We start from the raw sequence: 16,593 nt of genomic DNA on the forward strand, positions 1-16,593 counted from the left end.
GATCCTCTGACTCCCTGCATTGTGGCCATATTGTCTTTCAAGGTGAGAGTATCAGACTCCATCATGTCTTTGCCAACCTGACGAGAAGGTTCTGCATGTCACAGATCACTAGTGCTCTAGCGTGGGAGCAAAAATTTGTAGTTTGAGGGTCTCTCTGGCACCAGTGCCCCCATCATGGCTGCCTCACAGACTCTAATGGGGGAGCAGGAGATGCATCATGGTGTGTGGGGGGAAAACACAGCCCCACCAATGCTGCAGAGACGAGGGTCGCACTGGTCCGGTGGGAGTCAGGCCTCTTAGGTACATGAGGCAGCAGCTGCCGACACCGCAGCAGGCCTTACCCGGACTGTGCTGGCACAGGTGGTTTCTATTTTGCCACTGTGCTAGCTCTGGGGACCCTTGCCTCCAATCTGCAGACGTAGACAGCGGACGTGGGATGAAGGAGCGGATTCTGGTGGGTAGATTGGTGAGGTTGCAGGAGCCTCGCTCAGCTACGGCCATTTTGCTCTGCTGCTAGCCACTTCCCCCTCTTCCTGTCATCTTCAACCTTTACATGGAGCCATTTTTGCACTACTCACACTTAACAGCATCAAGATTCACCAATATGCCAATGATACATACCTTTACATGAATTTCTCCTTTGCTTCAGACACCCAGTGCCTGAAACACTGCTTGCACATCAGCCAGACCTGAGCGTCCAGCACCTATCTGAGGATCAACCCAACCAAGATGAAATTCCTGTTATTGGTCAAGAACAATAAACAAGATACAGTACAAACTTGGCTTAATAACCTGAACATTAATGGCCTTGAGCCGCAACTTTCAAAAAATGCCAAGACACTCAGATTCACATTGGACACCAACCTCACCCTTAAGGAACATATTATAAAAAAAACAACAAAAAAAAAATATTGACTTGGTATCAGCTTTCTCTTCTAAAGAAATTTCTAATATTTCCTCCAGAAAAAGACCTCAGAACCCTCCTATTCTTGCATTCTAGATTCCACACTGGCACCCCTTATAGTCATTCTCCATGTCACAGTATGTCTCGTCCAGAGTCTGAAGTATTAAAATCACATCATCCCAAGCCTAACTGAACTCCATTCGCTCCACTTGCCGGCCCTCACTATCTTCAAATCAGCTACACCATTTACAAAGCAATCACAACCAGCACTTCAGCTTATTTTGCAGACAAACTCGGCATCTCCAGTACAACTTAGTACACTTGTAGCCAGTACACCAACAGACTACTGACTAAGAAGTGTAAATAAGAAAAGACAAGACAGCACACCTTTTATATTCATGTCCTCAGGATCTGGAACAACATCCCAGTATCCATCAGGACTGCCCCAACGCTGCTCCAACTTAGTAAAGAGTTGAAGACTCACCTCTTTAAAGAACACTACATCACAATGCAATAACCATAGGCAAAATGGTTTCCTCTCCTCTTGATGAATCTATGCTTTGACCATGTACAGCACTCTGCTTCCTTTTGGCTAGGTTCACGCAGTAGAAATACTATACAGAAGTCCTTCGGGACATGAAGAGACAATGCAAACCGCAAGAGAGAAAGTGGAGAGCGAGCTGTAAAGCCACTGACAGAACCACCTTCTAAGTTGCACTATGACGATACCACCAACAACTAAGAGACACCAGGAAAAGAGCATTAGTGGAAGCATTGGAGTGACCTCCTACAGCAGCAATGAAATCTTCTTTATCATCAAAGATGTCACCACACCAGCGGCCTCTGTTAAAAGCATCACCCCCTCTCAAGAACTGTGCAATGGCCTATCCAACTTCTTCCACAGCAGAAACTCAAACATCTACAGCAACTTTATTTACCAACCAAACCCCAGAGAACGCATCATCAACCTGTCCATCACTTATCAAGACAACCACCTGGTGGAAGGAAAAACTGTCACCAGTGAAGAAACAGCCACAGTCATGCAGACTGTCCTCTCTGGGACCCCAATGGACCCAGACCCCCATCACATCTACACCCTCTGTGAACACCAGTCGGCACAGCCCTCACCCACAACCTGAACACCTACATCACCTCGGCTTCCTTCCCGGAAACCTGTAAGCACAAGGTGGTCAACAGTTTCTCAAGAAACCCTCAGCCAACCCAAGCCACCTGACCAACTACTGCCCCATCTCCCTGTTGTCCTACTTAGCAAAAATAATCGAGAAGGCCATCGACAAACAACTTACAAGTCACCTCGATCTCCACCATCCACTGAACAACACACAATCTGCCATCAGATAAAACACACCACAGAAACGGTACTCATCAAAACCACTGACGACATCAAGACCATCCTAGACCGAGGAGAAACAGCTGCCCTTATCCTGCTCTACCTCTCAGCGACATTTGGCACACTCCCCCACAGCACACTCATCAGAAATCTCCAGGAGTTTAGCATCTGAGGACCAATGCTCAAATAGATCTTCTCCATCCTCACGGGAAGAACCCAGAGAGTTAGACTGCCACCTTTCACATCAGAGGCCAAGAACCTAAAATGGGAAGTCTCCCAGGCATCATCCCTATGCCCTCCCTCGCCAACATACACATGCCCCACTCTTCAACATCATCAGATAGCAAGAAGTCACCATCATCTCCTACACAGGTGACACCCAACTCATCCTCTTCCTGATAGATAAGATGCTCAGCACCAGAACAAACTTCACCAAATATATCAGCTTGGTAGCTGAATGGATGAGAACAAACTGCTTTTAATTAAATTCTGATGAAACAGAAGTACTGGTCTATGAAAACAGGAACTCTTTGTCAGACACCACCTGGTGGCCAAACGAACTAGGTCCAACACCTACACCACCTGACCACACTAGAAATCTCGGGATCATCTTGGACAACAAGCTCAGGATGATGGCACATGTAAACACAGTGAGCTGTGCCTGCTTTCACATCCTGCAGATGCTGAGAAAAATCTTCAAGTGGCATCCACAGGACACTAGATGAGCTGTCATGCAAGCACTCATCACAAGCAGACTTGACTATGGCAACACACTGTACTACGATTTTCCAAGCAGCTCCTGAAAATACTTCAGACCATTCAGAAGGCCACTGCAAGACTCAGACTCAGCCTTCCCCACCGCAACCAAATTACACCTCACCCCAAGGGGCTTTACTGACTCCCGGTTCACAAAAGCAGCCAGTTATATCTTCTCGCACACACCTACAAAGCCCTACACAACACTGGACCTGCTTACTCCAACAGCTGTATACACTTTCACAATCCATCCAGATACCTACACTCAGCCCCACTCTCACTTGCCCAAACCCCTGGGCTTTCACGAAAGCAGAATGTGAGGTTGCTTGTTCTCCTGCATTGCACATAAAACATGGAACAACCTCCCAGAACACAGAGCCTCCTCCTTGCTACAGGAGTTTCTCAAAAAGCTGGGCCTGGATCTTTGAATGATACTTCACACATGTCCAAGAGCCTGGATACCCTCACAGGTGACTAGAGTGCTCTACAAATCGAACATAGCATAACATAACACATACATATTTAGATGATGCATAGATACATATAAGTTTAAAAATACTGTGTACATATTCGAGCTGTAATTGTCCTGCTGTTCTCAAGCTTCTTGTGGTATTGTGCTTTGTGTATTCGTTAAGTTCTTTACCTTGTGTTAATATATTATCTTCTGTGCCGCTTACACCTAAAAAGGAATTGTCCTAATGGTGTCTTCCATTAAAGGCTGTCTGAAGGCACTAGAAAAGTTGTTCTCTTCTCACTTTGTAGCCTGTAAATATTATTAGGTAATATTAGGCTACAATGAAAACAAGTATTGTCAAAGCCAAAATATCTAGCGCTGTCTGCAAGACTTTTTCTCTTTGCCAATGCTTGTTATGTCAGGCTGCTACAAAACGTTATTGTTGGTGAAGCTGCTAGGCCCTTATCATGATAATAAAAATCACTGTCTAAAAGCAAAAAATAACATTGGATCTCAAAAAGCCCACATTGCCACAGGACTCCTTGGCACTGAAGGGAACTACTTTCCATGTGGATGTGCTCCCTGTGAAAGAGCAGAATGTCATTACTCACAGTGATGTTACCCAATGGTTGAAGTGGGCTAACCTATTGCCTAATGCTTTCTGCTGTAGTGGGCAGATGAAAAATGTGATTGGCACAATAACATACCAATGGAAGAAGAGGGCTGGCTGAAAGCCCCTGTAAGTAGTAAAACTGTAGGCGTATAGCTTAAGTAAAATTAAAAAGTCTTGGCTAAACCAGGCCTAAAATTGCTTACTGTATAATGTAACATTTCTGCCAACAAGATTGCTTTTTGGGTTACTATTATTTATGTAAGGAGGGTTGATGAATTTCATCTTTTGTGTACTTACCAGAATGATTGTGATATGACTTCAGTCACGGAGGTGTTTACAGGATCTCAGTTAATCAAGTGTGCTGACATCTTACTCTGCCTTTCACTTTAACGTCTGGGAGCACCAAATAGAAAAGCACTCTAGCCTAAAAATACAATGCTTATCATCATTGTGGAGAATTGTATTGGTAGTATTCTCATCTCTCTTGGCAGTCCAGGTAATATCATCAGCCGTGTTTGGCCTCTATGGAATATGGAACTAGTCCAGTGTGCATTTTTGCACATCTTACTGTCTTCTCCAATACAAGCCCTGGCCGTTTGTTTGGTCATTTCTATGTACCTCAAAGTATTAAGACAAATTATCAATTATACCAACTGGTCTGAGTGACAGACAGTATGGATTTTCTAGAGCCATAGTTTTTGCAGCTCGTTGTCTAAATTCTTCATGCTTTAAATGAGTTTACAAACTACATAGCTCATTGGATATGACCCTGCTCTCAGAGCCTGTTCCAGAATGGGACCTTGTTCCTGTTTGATTCACCTGTGCAGGCCTAGGACCTAGGATGTTTTTAGATTCGATCTCGTTGTAAAACCTGAGCTAAGATAGACATATTGTAGACCTGCATCAATTTACCTCTTCAAGCCCCATTCTTAGCATATTTCCACTCTTCATGTCTTCTAGTCTTGCTGTTTGCATGCTACCCTTTACTTGCCTGTACTTTCTATTTGGTCACAAAGGAAACTCCATTGTGGGAATTTTGTTACCCACACAGCCTGGACTGGATTCACTCCTGTGACATTGTGTTCTCCTAGCAGCTCACTGTCTTGCCAGAAGTGGATGAAGGATGCAAGTGAACTGCATTCTTCCACTGTTTTTAAAGCAGGGATGTTTTCGCCTCTCAGCCCAGGCAGTAGAAGGAGCGGATGCTGTATCATAACTGAGTTAAGCAGTGTTGTCATCTTGTGTCCCATCATCATGACTGCTCGCAGGTGTAATCATTGTGTGATGGTGTATACCTCCTGTATGTGATTTCACAGGGTGCTGTTTATCCCCTTTGCAACATCCTCTTTAACAAGGAGAAGGAGCAAGATGGGGAGCACACTTGGAGCTAATAAATTTGTGAGGTGAGAACTGCTTACCTTTTACCTTTCTGTGTAGACGCCTTTTCTGGTCTTAAAGAGGTATGACATTTTAATGGGATGAGAGATGCGCCTTTGTGCTTCAGCTAAACTAAAAACATTCATGTAGGAATAGTAACATTATATATCACCAGTGCTTAATTTGTGCTTGTTGTCTCCGGCACGGGCCACCAGAACTCATTTATTTACAAATTAAGCACTGTATATCAGAATGAATAAAGTACCTCAATAATGTATGATATTTTGTTATATTGATACTACCTACATCCCAGTAAATTGCATAGGACAGTTTTAAATGCAATTATTATGCAATTCCTTTCGTACTCCTTTAATTGGTAATGGAAGGAAGAAAGACTGAGTTGATTATGCAAGGATCTGTAACTGCAACCGGCCCATGCACATATATTATAAGATATATTAGTAAGAGCTTAATCCACTGAGTTTAAAAACATATATGCATGTTTTCAATGCTAAATAGAGCCAATAGAATGGCTTAAGGAAATCCACCACATGATATTTATAACATAATCTATCTAGAATATTAGATGATCAAATGTGATAAAATATATCCATCCCAATTCAAAGCTTATGTTTATTACGATCCTTACCGTGATGCCATTAAACAATGTGGTTGCTGATTAGTTCCTTTATTATCCAGTTACGTGTTTCTTTTGTTGACTTAACACTATGTGAAGCCCCACTCTCCCACTCGATAGCCGTTTACGTTTCCCGAGCATGCTTGAACTGGTAGAAGTGGGCACTTTTGAGAGACACAGCAGTGCTGAGTTTCAAATGGCCCAACTTAAGCCCAAAACGTGCCTTCTGATCTCATGCCAGTTGTAATCTGCAAACAGTAAATTCCACTCGGGAAAGAGAGCGACAGTCGTGGAAAGAAGTGACTATGGGTTTGCGTGAGTGGGGACAGCAGGGTCCAGGTCTGACCTCTCTCTGCATTGCAGACGTTACAGATTTAGATCTCCAACTGCTTCCCTCGAACCATGATTCATGATGAGTTGTGGTGGTGGGTAGCAGGGTGGGCTATGCCATTTGTGGACGGGTGCAAACTCGATTACATCTGTGCTCTCGTCACGAACTAGCCACTCTGCTGAGAGGCCTGGTGGCAGTTGGCCAGTGCTGTTTGCTCACCAAGTTAAAGTTGTCATCGTCATCTGCCACTTGTAGGCTGCACCGCACAAGGAGTCAGTTCACAGGTAAGCATGTGAATCCTCCCAGAAATGGAAGTTATTTTTGCGTGCTCCCACCCCAGAGATCCCCATTGGCTGAGCACAATGACGTTTTGAGGGAATGGCCCCTAAGGCATCCGGGTAGGGCATCACTGGTGTGACATCAGCCCCCAGCTGGCAGTGTTGGTGTTTCTGCACTAGCAGGAAGGACACAGTAAGCAGAAACAACATATCAGTGTGCCACAATGCAGATAAAGATAAGCTTCACATTGAGCATTCCTTTTTCGGCCTAGGCTAGAGTCCGCTTTAGCTGTTCGTAGGCTGACCTGTTGTTTACCATATACATAACATGTACTTAGTTTGGGCTTTGGTTCCGCCTCTTGCTCATGATTGGATAGCTTCGTTATCTATCTCATCTGTCTGCTCTTGATGCAATTGCTTTCCTCCCTATTCTTGTCCTTTCCCCAACCAGGAGCATTTTGATCTCACAGTGTTCTCACCGGGTGAGCTGTTTCCTTCCACTGCGTATTTAAGGAGACTCTTTCATTTACTATTAAGCACGTAATGGGAGTGCCCGTGTTTCCCTGCTCTGTCCCCCTTTCTCCTCTTTATTCTCTTCCCCAGTACTCTCTTCGCTCCCCCAATCATCCCCAGCCGGCTTCCTGTCCCACTCCCCATTTTACTCCCTGTGTTATTATTTTGTACTAGAGTTTGGCAGCTGAACAGTGCAGACGGGTTGCTCGCTTCTTTTTATTCTCCCTTGGAACCTTTAGTTCTTTGCTTGAATGTAGCGGGCATAGGACGAGTTTCAAAGTTAAAACAAAAATGCACAGGCTACACGTATCTCAAACATATCTGAACCCCAATGCTTGTTTACATTTTTTCAGGAGTGGTTGGAGGAAAGTTTTTGGAACGAGCTCGCATTAGGAAACCTGGGCAAGAACTCTACAAGAGTGAGATGTCCGAGTACTTCAAGGCTCAGGACCTGTTTGTTGGAGCAAAGGTTGTCTTTAATTGTCATAACTTTATGTTGGTGGATGCCGATGAATACGCATTCCATTACATGGAGAAGCACGCTGATGAGGTAAATGTTTTTTTCTTTGTATCGCACTTTGACTTGTGGCTTCTCTTTTCATCTCTTTCTGTTTCTTACTTTTTATCTCAGATTCATTCTGTTGACCACCCCTCCCGCCGTAGATCTTCCTCTTTTCTCCCCAGCCTCTTTTCCCTTTAATTTAATCTAGTTTCCCTTTCCTTCCTTTCTCCCTTCTTTTCGTCGCCCATCTGTTGCTGCATTACCCTTCCTTGTTCTCATATATTTTTCCTCATTCCTCCCCGTTTTCTTTCTTTCTTTCTTTCTTTCTTTCTTTCTTTCTTTCTTTCTTTCTTTCTTTCTTTCATTCTTCTTCCTTCCTTACACCTCTTCTCTCCTTCTTTACTTTTCATCCTACCCCATGCCTCCCTTTTTTCTCTTCCTATGTCCTTTTTTCCTTCTTTGCGTTCTTCCCTAATTATTTCCTTCCTTATCTGTCTCTGTCTTGCTTTTTCTTCTCCCATTCCTTCCTGGTCCATTACTCCCTTCTCCTTTCCATTTCTTAATTATTCCTGCTTTCCTTACTTCCCTTTCCCATAACATCTCTTTCTGTTCCTTTAGACTGCCTCTCTGCTTTCCTGCCCTCCATCTCTGCCCTAGCCTATGTCATTCTTTCTTCCTTCCTTCTATCCTAACTTCCTACTTCCTTTCTTTATTACCCACTCGCTCAGCTTTCACTCTCCCTTCTTCCCTTAATCTATTCCTTTCCTCCCTTCTCTTCCATTCTTCCTGCCTTCCTTGCTTCCTCCATTTTTTTCTCTTCTTTCCTTCCTCTCTCCCGTCCTCCTCCCCTTGTCTCTTTCTTATTACTTGTTCTCAGTTTTTGTATTTATAGATTACAGAGAAAAGCACAAACCTTCACTGTCCTGTTAAACTGGCCTAAAAGCAGTCATTTAATGCTGATTTAAAAGAAGGCCGTACATGATGAGAAATCGGATGGAACAGAGGCCCATATTTATACTTTTATAGAACCAAATTCGTGTCATTTGTTGACGCAAAAGCGGCGCACACGTACAAAATATAACGCAAATGCGGCGCTAAAAAAGTATAAATATGGGCCTGAATGTGCTGTTTCTTCTTATACTAGAAAAGGACGTAAGAGCCTCCTTGAACAAAAATAAGAAACAGTAGAATTCAGTACCTCTGGCTCTCTCCTTATCCATATAACAGTTGTTGGGCATCGGTAGACAATGGGCCTCATTAAAAACGTTCGCCAATCCAACTGCTTTATATTATTTGTAATCATTTTTCCCCCTCTTCTCTTTTACCCTCCAACTTTAACTATTTGCTTGTTCTCATATTAATGCATATGCATGTTTTAAACTTCTTGATCGGAAATACTTGTTGTGTTATACTTCTCAAATCCTTGACGTTTCTTTTTACCATTATAGATTCTGTAACTTATTAGTTAGAAAAGCCTCTGTGAGAAAAGGAAAAACGTTTGGAATTTTGTGTGTTGAATATTGATTAAGTATGTTATGCCTCGTTTCTAATTTGAAAACTCCGAATAGGAGCTATTTACCATACTCAACAAATATCGTACCCTGGGTAATTGTACTTTCCTGGTGTGGTTAACACCCTTCCCCATTTCTCACAACTTGGACTCAAGTCTTTACAAGACTGTAACCATCAAAATAGCTTATAGGCCCTAACCAAAAACAGTTAGTAAAGATTTGTTGCATTTACGATGTGTACTTTGCCTTTTTTGTGAAATCAGTACATGGATTTTCATACAAGTGATTGGCTAAGTATTTTTATAGTACTCTAAACTCAAAGCTCAGATGTGTCAGTCATGGAAATGACGCTTGCGGTGCCAAACTAGACATTGCTTCAATCACAGGTCTTATAACATTGTGCTCATCAAAACTGATATTTTGGTTCTTTTCTCATTTAGTTCCCAGTGGCTGATATTTCAAAAGTCCTTATTAAACTCAGACAAGTAGGAGAATCAAACTCCAGGGAGATTAAACAACTGTTTGCAGCCTGCGACTCCGGGAAGACAAATGTGATTGGATATGACCAGTTCAGGTAGGAGTGCTCACCCAGGAAAGCCAGGCTTCAGTGTGAAGTGTGGTTTCTGCAGAAGCTCTTGACTAGTGAGTGAAAGAAGCTACTGTACTAAGCGGGTGGGGTAATGGTTGGGTCTAGATGTTTGAAATGGTCCTTGCTATGTAAGCTATTAACATATGGGATATAAAAGAAATCCATTCCATTGTGTATTGGTTTGAAATGTACAGATTAATGAATATTAAAATATACCATGGATTAAAGAAATCCATCTGAATGGCTGGACATTAGTTCTTTAATCCGTCCGAATCACCTACTTATTCCAGGGACTTTGCATTTCGTTGTTTATTAGCTCATAACCAGCAACTCTCTAGATAACTCCCAGTCTAGCTTCTGGCCAAACACTCAATCGAAATCCTGCTGTTTTCTGATCCTCCTCAACCTCTCACTGCCTTCAATACTGCGGACCACAATAGTCTCATTACTATCTCAAATACATATCCAAGTAAACAAGGGGACTGCTCAATTCATTACTGCAAAGATGTAACCAGAGAGTTACTTGCTTTCCCCTAATAATCTGGGAAGCTAACCTGAATCCTGCCTCTCAAATAATAGTCAAATCAACCTTCCCCTAATTAAAACTCCTCAAAGAAACCCCCTTTATCCAATCTAATCAGTACCCCATGGCAGTAGGCCGGACGATTGCACTCATGGTATACCTTCATACTAAATTCATTGGCTACCAAAAGCTGAAACAAATTGTCATTTAACTTCATTTGGGTTAAACAAAGCACCCGCTGGTGTTGATACATCTCCTACCCCGAAAAAATAAAATAAAATTCAGAACCACGAGCCTCCCAAACAAAAGCCTGGAAGGCATAGTGTCATCCTGTTTGTTGGGCAAAGTCGTATGCTACTACTTCGCATGCCCACTTCCATTAACAAAACCCAAACTCTGGTCATTCTCAGAAAAAAGTGAAAATTAGGGCCATATTTATACTTTTCGACGCACAACTGCGCCAACGCAGTTGTGCGTCAAAAAATCTAACGCCGGCTAACGCCATTCTGAAGCGTCATGCGGGCGCCGTATTTATTCAATGACGTTAGCCGGCGTTAGCCGGCGGAGCTGCCTGGTGTGCGTCAAAAAAAATGACGTACACCAGGCAGCGCCGGCGTAGGGGAATATGGAGCTTGGGCGTCAAAAAATGGGGCAAGTCAGGCTGAGGCAAAATTTTCGCCTCAACCCGATTTGCGCCATTTCTTTTGACTCCCAACCCCCATTGAAATGACTCCTGTCTTAGCAAAGACAGGAGTCATGCCCCCTTGCCCAATGGCCATGCCCAGGGGACTTCTGTCCCCTGGGCATGGTCATTGGGCATAGTGGCATGTAGGGGGGCACAAATCAGGCCCCCCTATGCTAAAAAAAAAAAAAAAAAAATACTTACCTGAACTTACCTTAAGTTCCCTGGGATGGGTCCCTCCATCCTTGGGCGTCCTCCTGGGGTGGGCAAGGGTGACAGGGGGGGTTCCTGGGGGCATGGGAGGGCACCTCTGGGCTCCTTCCGAGCCCACAGGTCCCTTAACGCCTGCCCTGACCAGGTTTCTAAAAAACGACGCTAAAGCGGCTGGACGTCATTTTTTTGGACCCGCCCACTCCCGGGCGTCATTTTTGCCCGGGAGTGTAAATACGGCGCACATGCCTCAGAGTAATTTTTTAGACGGGAACGCCTACCTTGCATATCATTAACGCAAAGTAGGTGTCCACGCTAAAAAATGACGCAAACTCCATGAACTTTGGCGCTAGACGCGTCTAACGCCAGAGTATAAATATGGAGTTCGTTTTGCGTCGAATTTGCGTAAAAAACAATGACGCAAATCCGGCGCAAACGGAGTATAAATATGCCCCTTAGTATGTGGCAGGATTTTCTCTGCTTCAGACCGTGACTTATAAAAATATTTTACAAATAAGGTAAATTCATATAAGGTACATAAACGATCCATGCCAAATAGCCCTAGGACTTAACATCTACACATCTGAAATTATAATAGCGAAGTAAATAATAACACATTTGAATCCATTAAAAAAAATACTTTAACTCTGACAGAAAAGGTTTACTGATTATAGATACACGTAGTAATATACAAGAGGAACCTCAATACCTTTAAAATTGTTGTTTGAATAAAGTTCAGTGGTAAATACAGACTAAAATTGTCTCATCAGGGGACATTTAAGTCAAACAAGTTTTTGCATATATTAATTAGGTTGATTTGATCTCTTATGGCCTGATTAAAGTATGGTGGATAGAATAATCTTTCACAAATGAGACAGATATTTGGTCCAACAAGAAAAGGGTGTAGAATGTATTTTTTTCTAACAAACAATAACAATTAAAATGCTTGTAAATGAACTGTGCAAATATTTCAAAATACATCAGCATTTAGGAAAGCACAAATGAACACATTTTTGTCATTCTGAAGTATGATGGAAACAGAGATTTTTATAGGATTAAAACAAAACAAGACCACTTGGTGATGTGCAAATGATAAATTTCGCTGCCACACAATTTTCACACTTTATCATTTGTGCTCTATATAGTTTTATCAGTAAGACTGCATCTCTCTACAAATGAATTGGTATTTTTAATATAATATGTGCTGTCTGCAAATTACAGTGTGATACAATATTATGCTTCGTTAGTATATTTATGATAGTGCGCTCCAAAATGCATCACCAGCTGCATAGCACACCCTTAACACTGTCCTGCTGAATGGTGAGACTCATTTGCTGCATGGATTACTTGTGTGACAGTTGGATTGTTCACAATTCCAGGACCTCAGTGATGTAAAATTGAGGGCAGCGCCCCAGTTTCGAAAACTGTTCCAGCACCACTGTAAGGAGGGTTTCTCAAACTCAGCTAAGAAGGTCAAATGAAGGGGAATCTCAAAGGACAATGGGCAAAGTGTTAACCGCATAGTCAATCAAGGACATTCATCCTTTCACTGACCAATACTTTGCTCATATCACTCACAGCCATAAGTGTCTTCTCAGAAACAGAATTAGTAGCGTTGCATAGTTTTGGATGAGACCTGCTCTGTCAGTGAAAAAACTGTTACAGTGCACGTTCCTGGCATGTGCCTATTGCCCATTGTCTTAATGCACAATTTTAATGCAGAAGGCACACTTCACATGTGTCATGCATGCAGCTTTCTCTGTGCTTAAATGCTACATCAGCACAGCATCCCTCTTAGCCATGTGGCATCCTTGGATGGCTAGAAATAGGAAAAAGCCTCTCAGGATTTTTTGTGCAGGAAGGGGCCCCTACGTGCACAAACACAATACTGCCTACAATGCAGACACTCTTGCACCAAGGTTCAAGGGTGCGTGCATTGGCGTTAGGCTGCCAAAAGGGCACCAGCGCAGTGGGAAAGGACAGGAATGCACCGCATTGCTTAAATAGGCTGCATTCCTGCCCTTTCCCTTTGATGGATGGCAGGGCAGCAAGGTGACTTGCTGCACAGCTCTGCGCCAAAAGCCCATAAATATGAGCCTCAGTAAGGACTCAGCAGGAGCAATGAGGCATTCCAACTGAGTCTTTTTTTGGCGGCTGATTTCTCAATTTACAGGAAGCAAAGAAGTGCTGCATTGCTTCTTTCTCCTTCCTAACTTAGTCACACACCTGACAGCTGTTTCCATCAGCATTACCTGTCGAAATGACGTGGTGTGAGTGCCAATCAGTACTGCCTGCTCTGGAATCAAAGGCGAGGGGCCTAGAGTTGTTTTCACTTTGCCCCTGCTTCTGCTTGACAGGTTCTTCTCTTGAGAAGTTGATCTGGACCAAAATGGACACACTGACCACTTCTGACTTGTCTACACTTTAAAAATAACCAAGTATCTGAGGTCGAGCCTGAAGGAGGGCAGCTCCAGAGAAAGACATGAAACAAAAGTCATGGCGGTCTATATGTCATCAAAGCACCTTTCTATATCTGCGGCGGAGCAGATCTAGGCCTGTATACACAAAACATATACACAAAACACTAGACCTGTTGTGAAATAATCCTAAAACAATTCAATACCTTGGCAAATTCTGTTGCCATGTGCAGTTTTAAGCTGCCACCTGGAACACCTTAGGCAGAATTATTGTTTTAAACTAGCTACGATTAGTTTTATGGAAACCTTCCTTCATAGTGGAGTTTTATCTTACATAACCTGCTGCTAATGATGCATGTTCATGTTAAACTAGGAGCATGTAAAAAAACGTCCATGTGTGCCCGTCATTTATTAACCCGCAGCCCGTTGTCCCCTTGAGATCCTCAGTACAGACCTTGGGAGATCTTGGAATAACCCTGCTGTTTCTGACTCAACACTACAGTTAAAATTCATTCTAATTTGAGGTTGGCTCGGTTTCAGGAGCTATTTCCTGGTTATGCAACACGCTTTCCATCACAAATGAGTACGACCCATAGCTTTCTTCCCTTTCTGTGGGCCACCACGATAGTGGCAGGTTTATGGGGCTGTCGCCGCTCCCATTACCACCACGAAGATTACGGAATAATACAAGAACTGCGGATTTAGCTCATATTTTCCAGTTTCCTTTAAAATAGGGGCCTGCGTACATTATTCGGCGGGAATCACAAAGTAAAGTAGCATCTAAGTGTTGCTTTCTATTATAATGGGGCTCACTTAATTTTCACGGCCCCAAACTAGTGTTTGTTGACCGCCTGAACAGGAGTCCTCTGACAAAGACCATTCTCAGATGCCCACTTTGCCTTCTACGTGTCTCTCACTTATGATGCAACTAAACCTGCCCCTCTGTTATGGTGCCAGAAATGTGATACACATGAATTTTTCATAAATGCCAACATTTAGAAGAGGAAAGAGAGGTTTTAGGAAAATAATTCGGGGGATTGTATTTTTCCCATCGACTTCTATTGAAGAAGAGGCTTTTTCAAGCAACGGATATCCAAAAAAAGCCATTTTGAATATAAAAATAGAGTCGCCCACCTGAATCGGGTCTATTGGCGTGTATGATCTATGATACCACCAACATTGCCCCTCAATGAAGCTTTTTTCATTTCCGACACTCAATTATGCTGCCAGTAAGCTTGCTCTCAGTTGTGATGTTGTGATGCTGGTAACCATGGGAAACATATTGAATACACACACACACACACACACACACACAGATACACACACATACAGGGAGTGCAGAATTATTAGGCAAATGAGTATTTTGACCACATCATCCTCTTTATGCATGTTGTCTTACTCCAAGCTGTATAGGCTCGAAAGCCTACTACCAATTAAGCATATTAGGTGATGTGCATCTCTGTAATGAGAAGGGGTGTGGTCTAATGACATCAACACCCTATATCAGGTGTGCATAATTATTAGGCAACTTCCTTTCCTTTGGCAAAATGGGTCAAAAGAAGGACTTGACAGGCTCAGAAAAGTCAAAAATAGTGAGATATCTTGCAGAGGGATGCAGCACTCTTAAAATTGCAAAGCTTCTGAAGCGTGATCATCGAACAATCAAGCGTTTCATTCAAAATAGTCAACAGGGTCGCAAGAAGCATGTGGAAAAACCAAGGCGCAAAATAACTGCCCATGAACTGAGAAAAGTCAAGCGTGCAGCTGCCACGATGCCACTTGCCACCAGTTTGGCCATATTTCAGAGCTGCAACATCACTGGAGTGCCCAAAAGCACAAGGTGTGCAATACTCAAAGACATGGCCAAGGTAAGAAAGGCTGAAAGACGACCACCACTGAACAAGACACACAAGCTGAAACGTCAAGACTAGGCCAAGAAATATCTCAAGACTGATTTTTCTAAGGTTTTATGGACTGATGAAATGAGAGTGAGTCTTGATGGGCCAGATGGATGGGCCCGTGGCTAGATTGGTAAAGGGCAGAGAGCTCCAGTCCGACTCAGACGCCAGCAAGGTGGAGGTGGAGTACTGGTTTGGGCTGGTATCATCAAAGATAAGCTTGTGGGGCCTTTTCGGGTTGAGGATGGAGTCAAGCTCAACTCCCAGTCCTACTGCCAGTTCCTGGAAGACACCTTCTTCAAGCAGTGGTACAGGAAGAAGTCTGCATCCTTCAAGAAAAACATGATTTTCATGCAGGACAATGCTCCATCACACGCGTCCAAGTACTCCACAGCGTGGCTGGCAAGAAAGGGTATAAAAGAAGGAAATCTAATGACATGGCCTCCTTGTTCACCTGATCTGAACCCCATTGAGAACCTGTGGTCCATCATCAAATGTGAGATTTACAAGGAGGGAAAACAGTACACCTCTCTGAACAGTGTCTGGGAGGCTGTGGTTGCTGCTGCACGCAATGTTGATGGTGAACAGATCAAAACACTGACAGAATCCATGGATGGCAGGCTTTTGAGTGTCCTTGCAAAGAAAGGTAGCTATATTGGTCACTGATTTGTTTTTGTTTTGTTTTTGAATGTCAGAAATGTATATTTGTGAATGTTGAGATGTTATATTGGTTTCACTGGTAATGATAAATAATTGAAATGGGTATATATTTTTTTTTGTTAAGTTGCCTAATAATTATGCACAGTGATAGTCACCTGCACACACAGATATCCCCCTAACATAGCTAAAACTAAAAACAAACTAAAAACTACTTCCAAAAATATTCAGTTTTGATATTAATTAGTTTTTTGGGTTCATTGAGAACATGGTTGTTGTTCAATAATAAAATTAATCCTCAAAAATACAACTTGCCTAATAATTCTGCACTCCCTGTATATATATAACCCTGTCTCTCAGTTACAAGAATAGTAAACAACTTACACATTT

At 42.8% G+C, this 16,593-nt stretch overlaps 1 protein-coding gene across 1 annotated transcript in view; it reads left to right on the top strand.

Moving 5' to 3' along the window:
* Positions 1 to 16,593, top strand: part of EFHC2 (EF-hand domain containing 2) — a 234,049-nt gene that overhangs the window by 157,825 nt on the left and 59,631 nt on the right. Inside the window, exons 10-11 of the mRNA XM_069204192.1 lie at positions 7,568 to 7,764; positions 9,668 to 9,801. Coding sequence (XP_069060293.1) covers positions 7,568 to 7,764; positions 9,668 to 9,801 — 331 coding nt within the window. The remainder of the gene's footprint in view (positions 1 to 7,567; positions 7,765 to 9,667; positions 9,802 to 16,593) is intronic.

Source organism: Pleurodeles waltl, chromosome 8 (genome assembly GCF_031143425.1).
Source record: "Pleurodeles waltl isolate 20211129_DDA chromosome 8, aPleWal1.hap1.20221129, whole genome shotgun sequence".
In the NCBI taxonomy this organism is placed as follows: Eukaryota; Metazoa; Chordata; class Amphibia; order Caudata; family Salamandridae; genus Pleurodeles; species Pleurodeles waltl.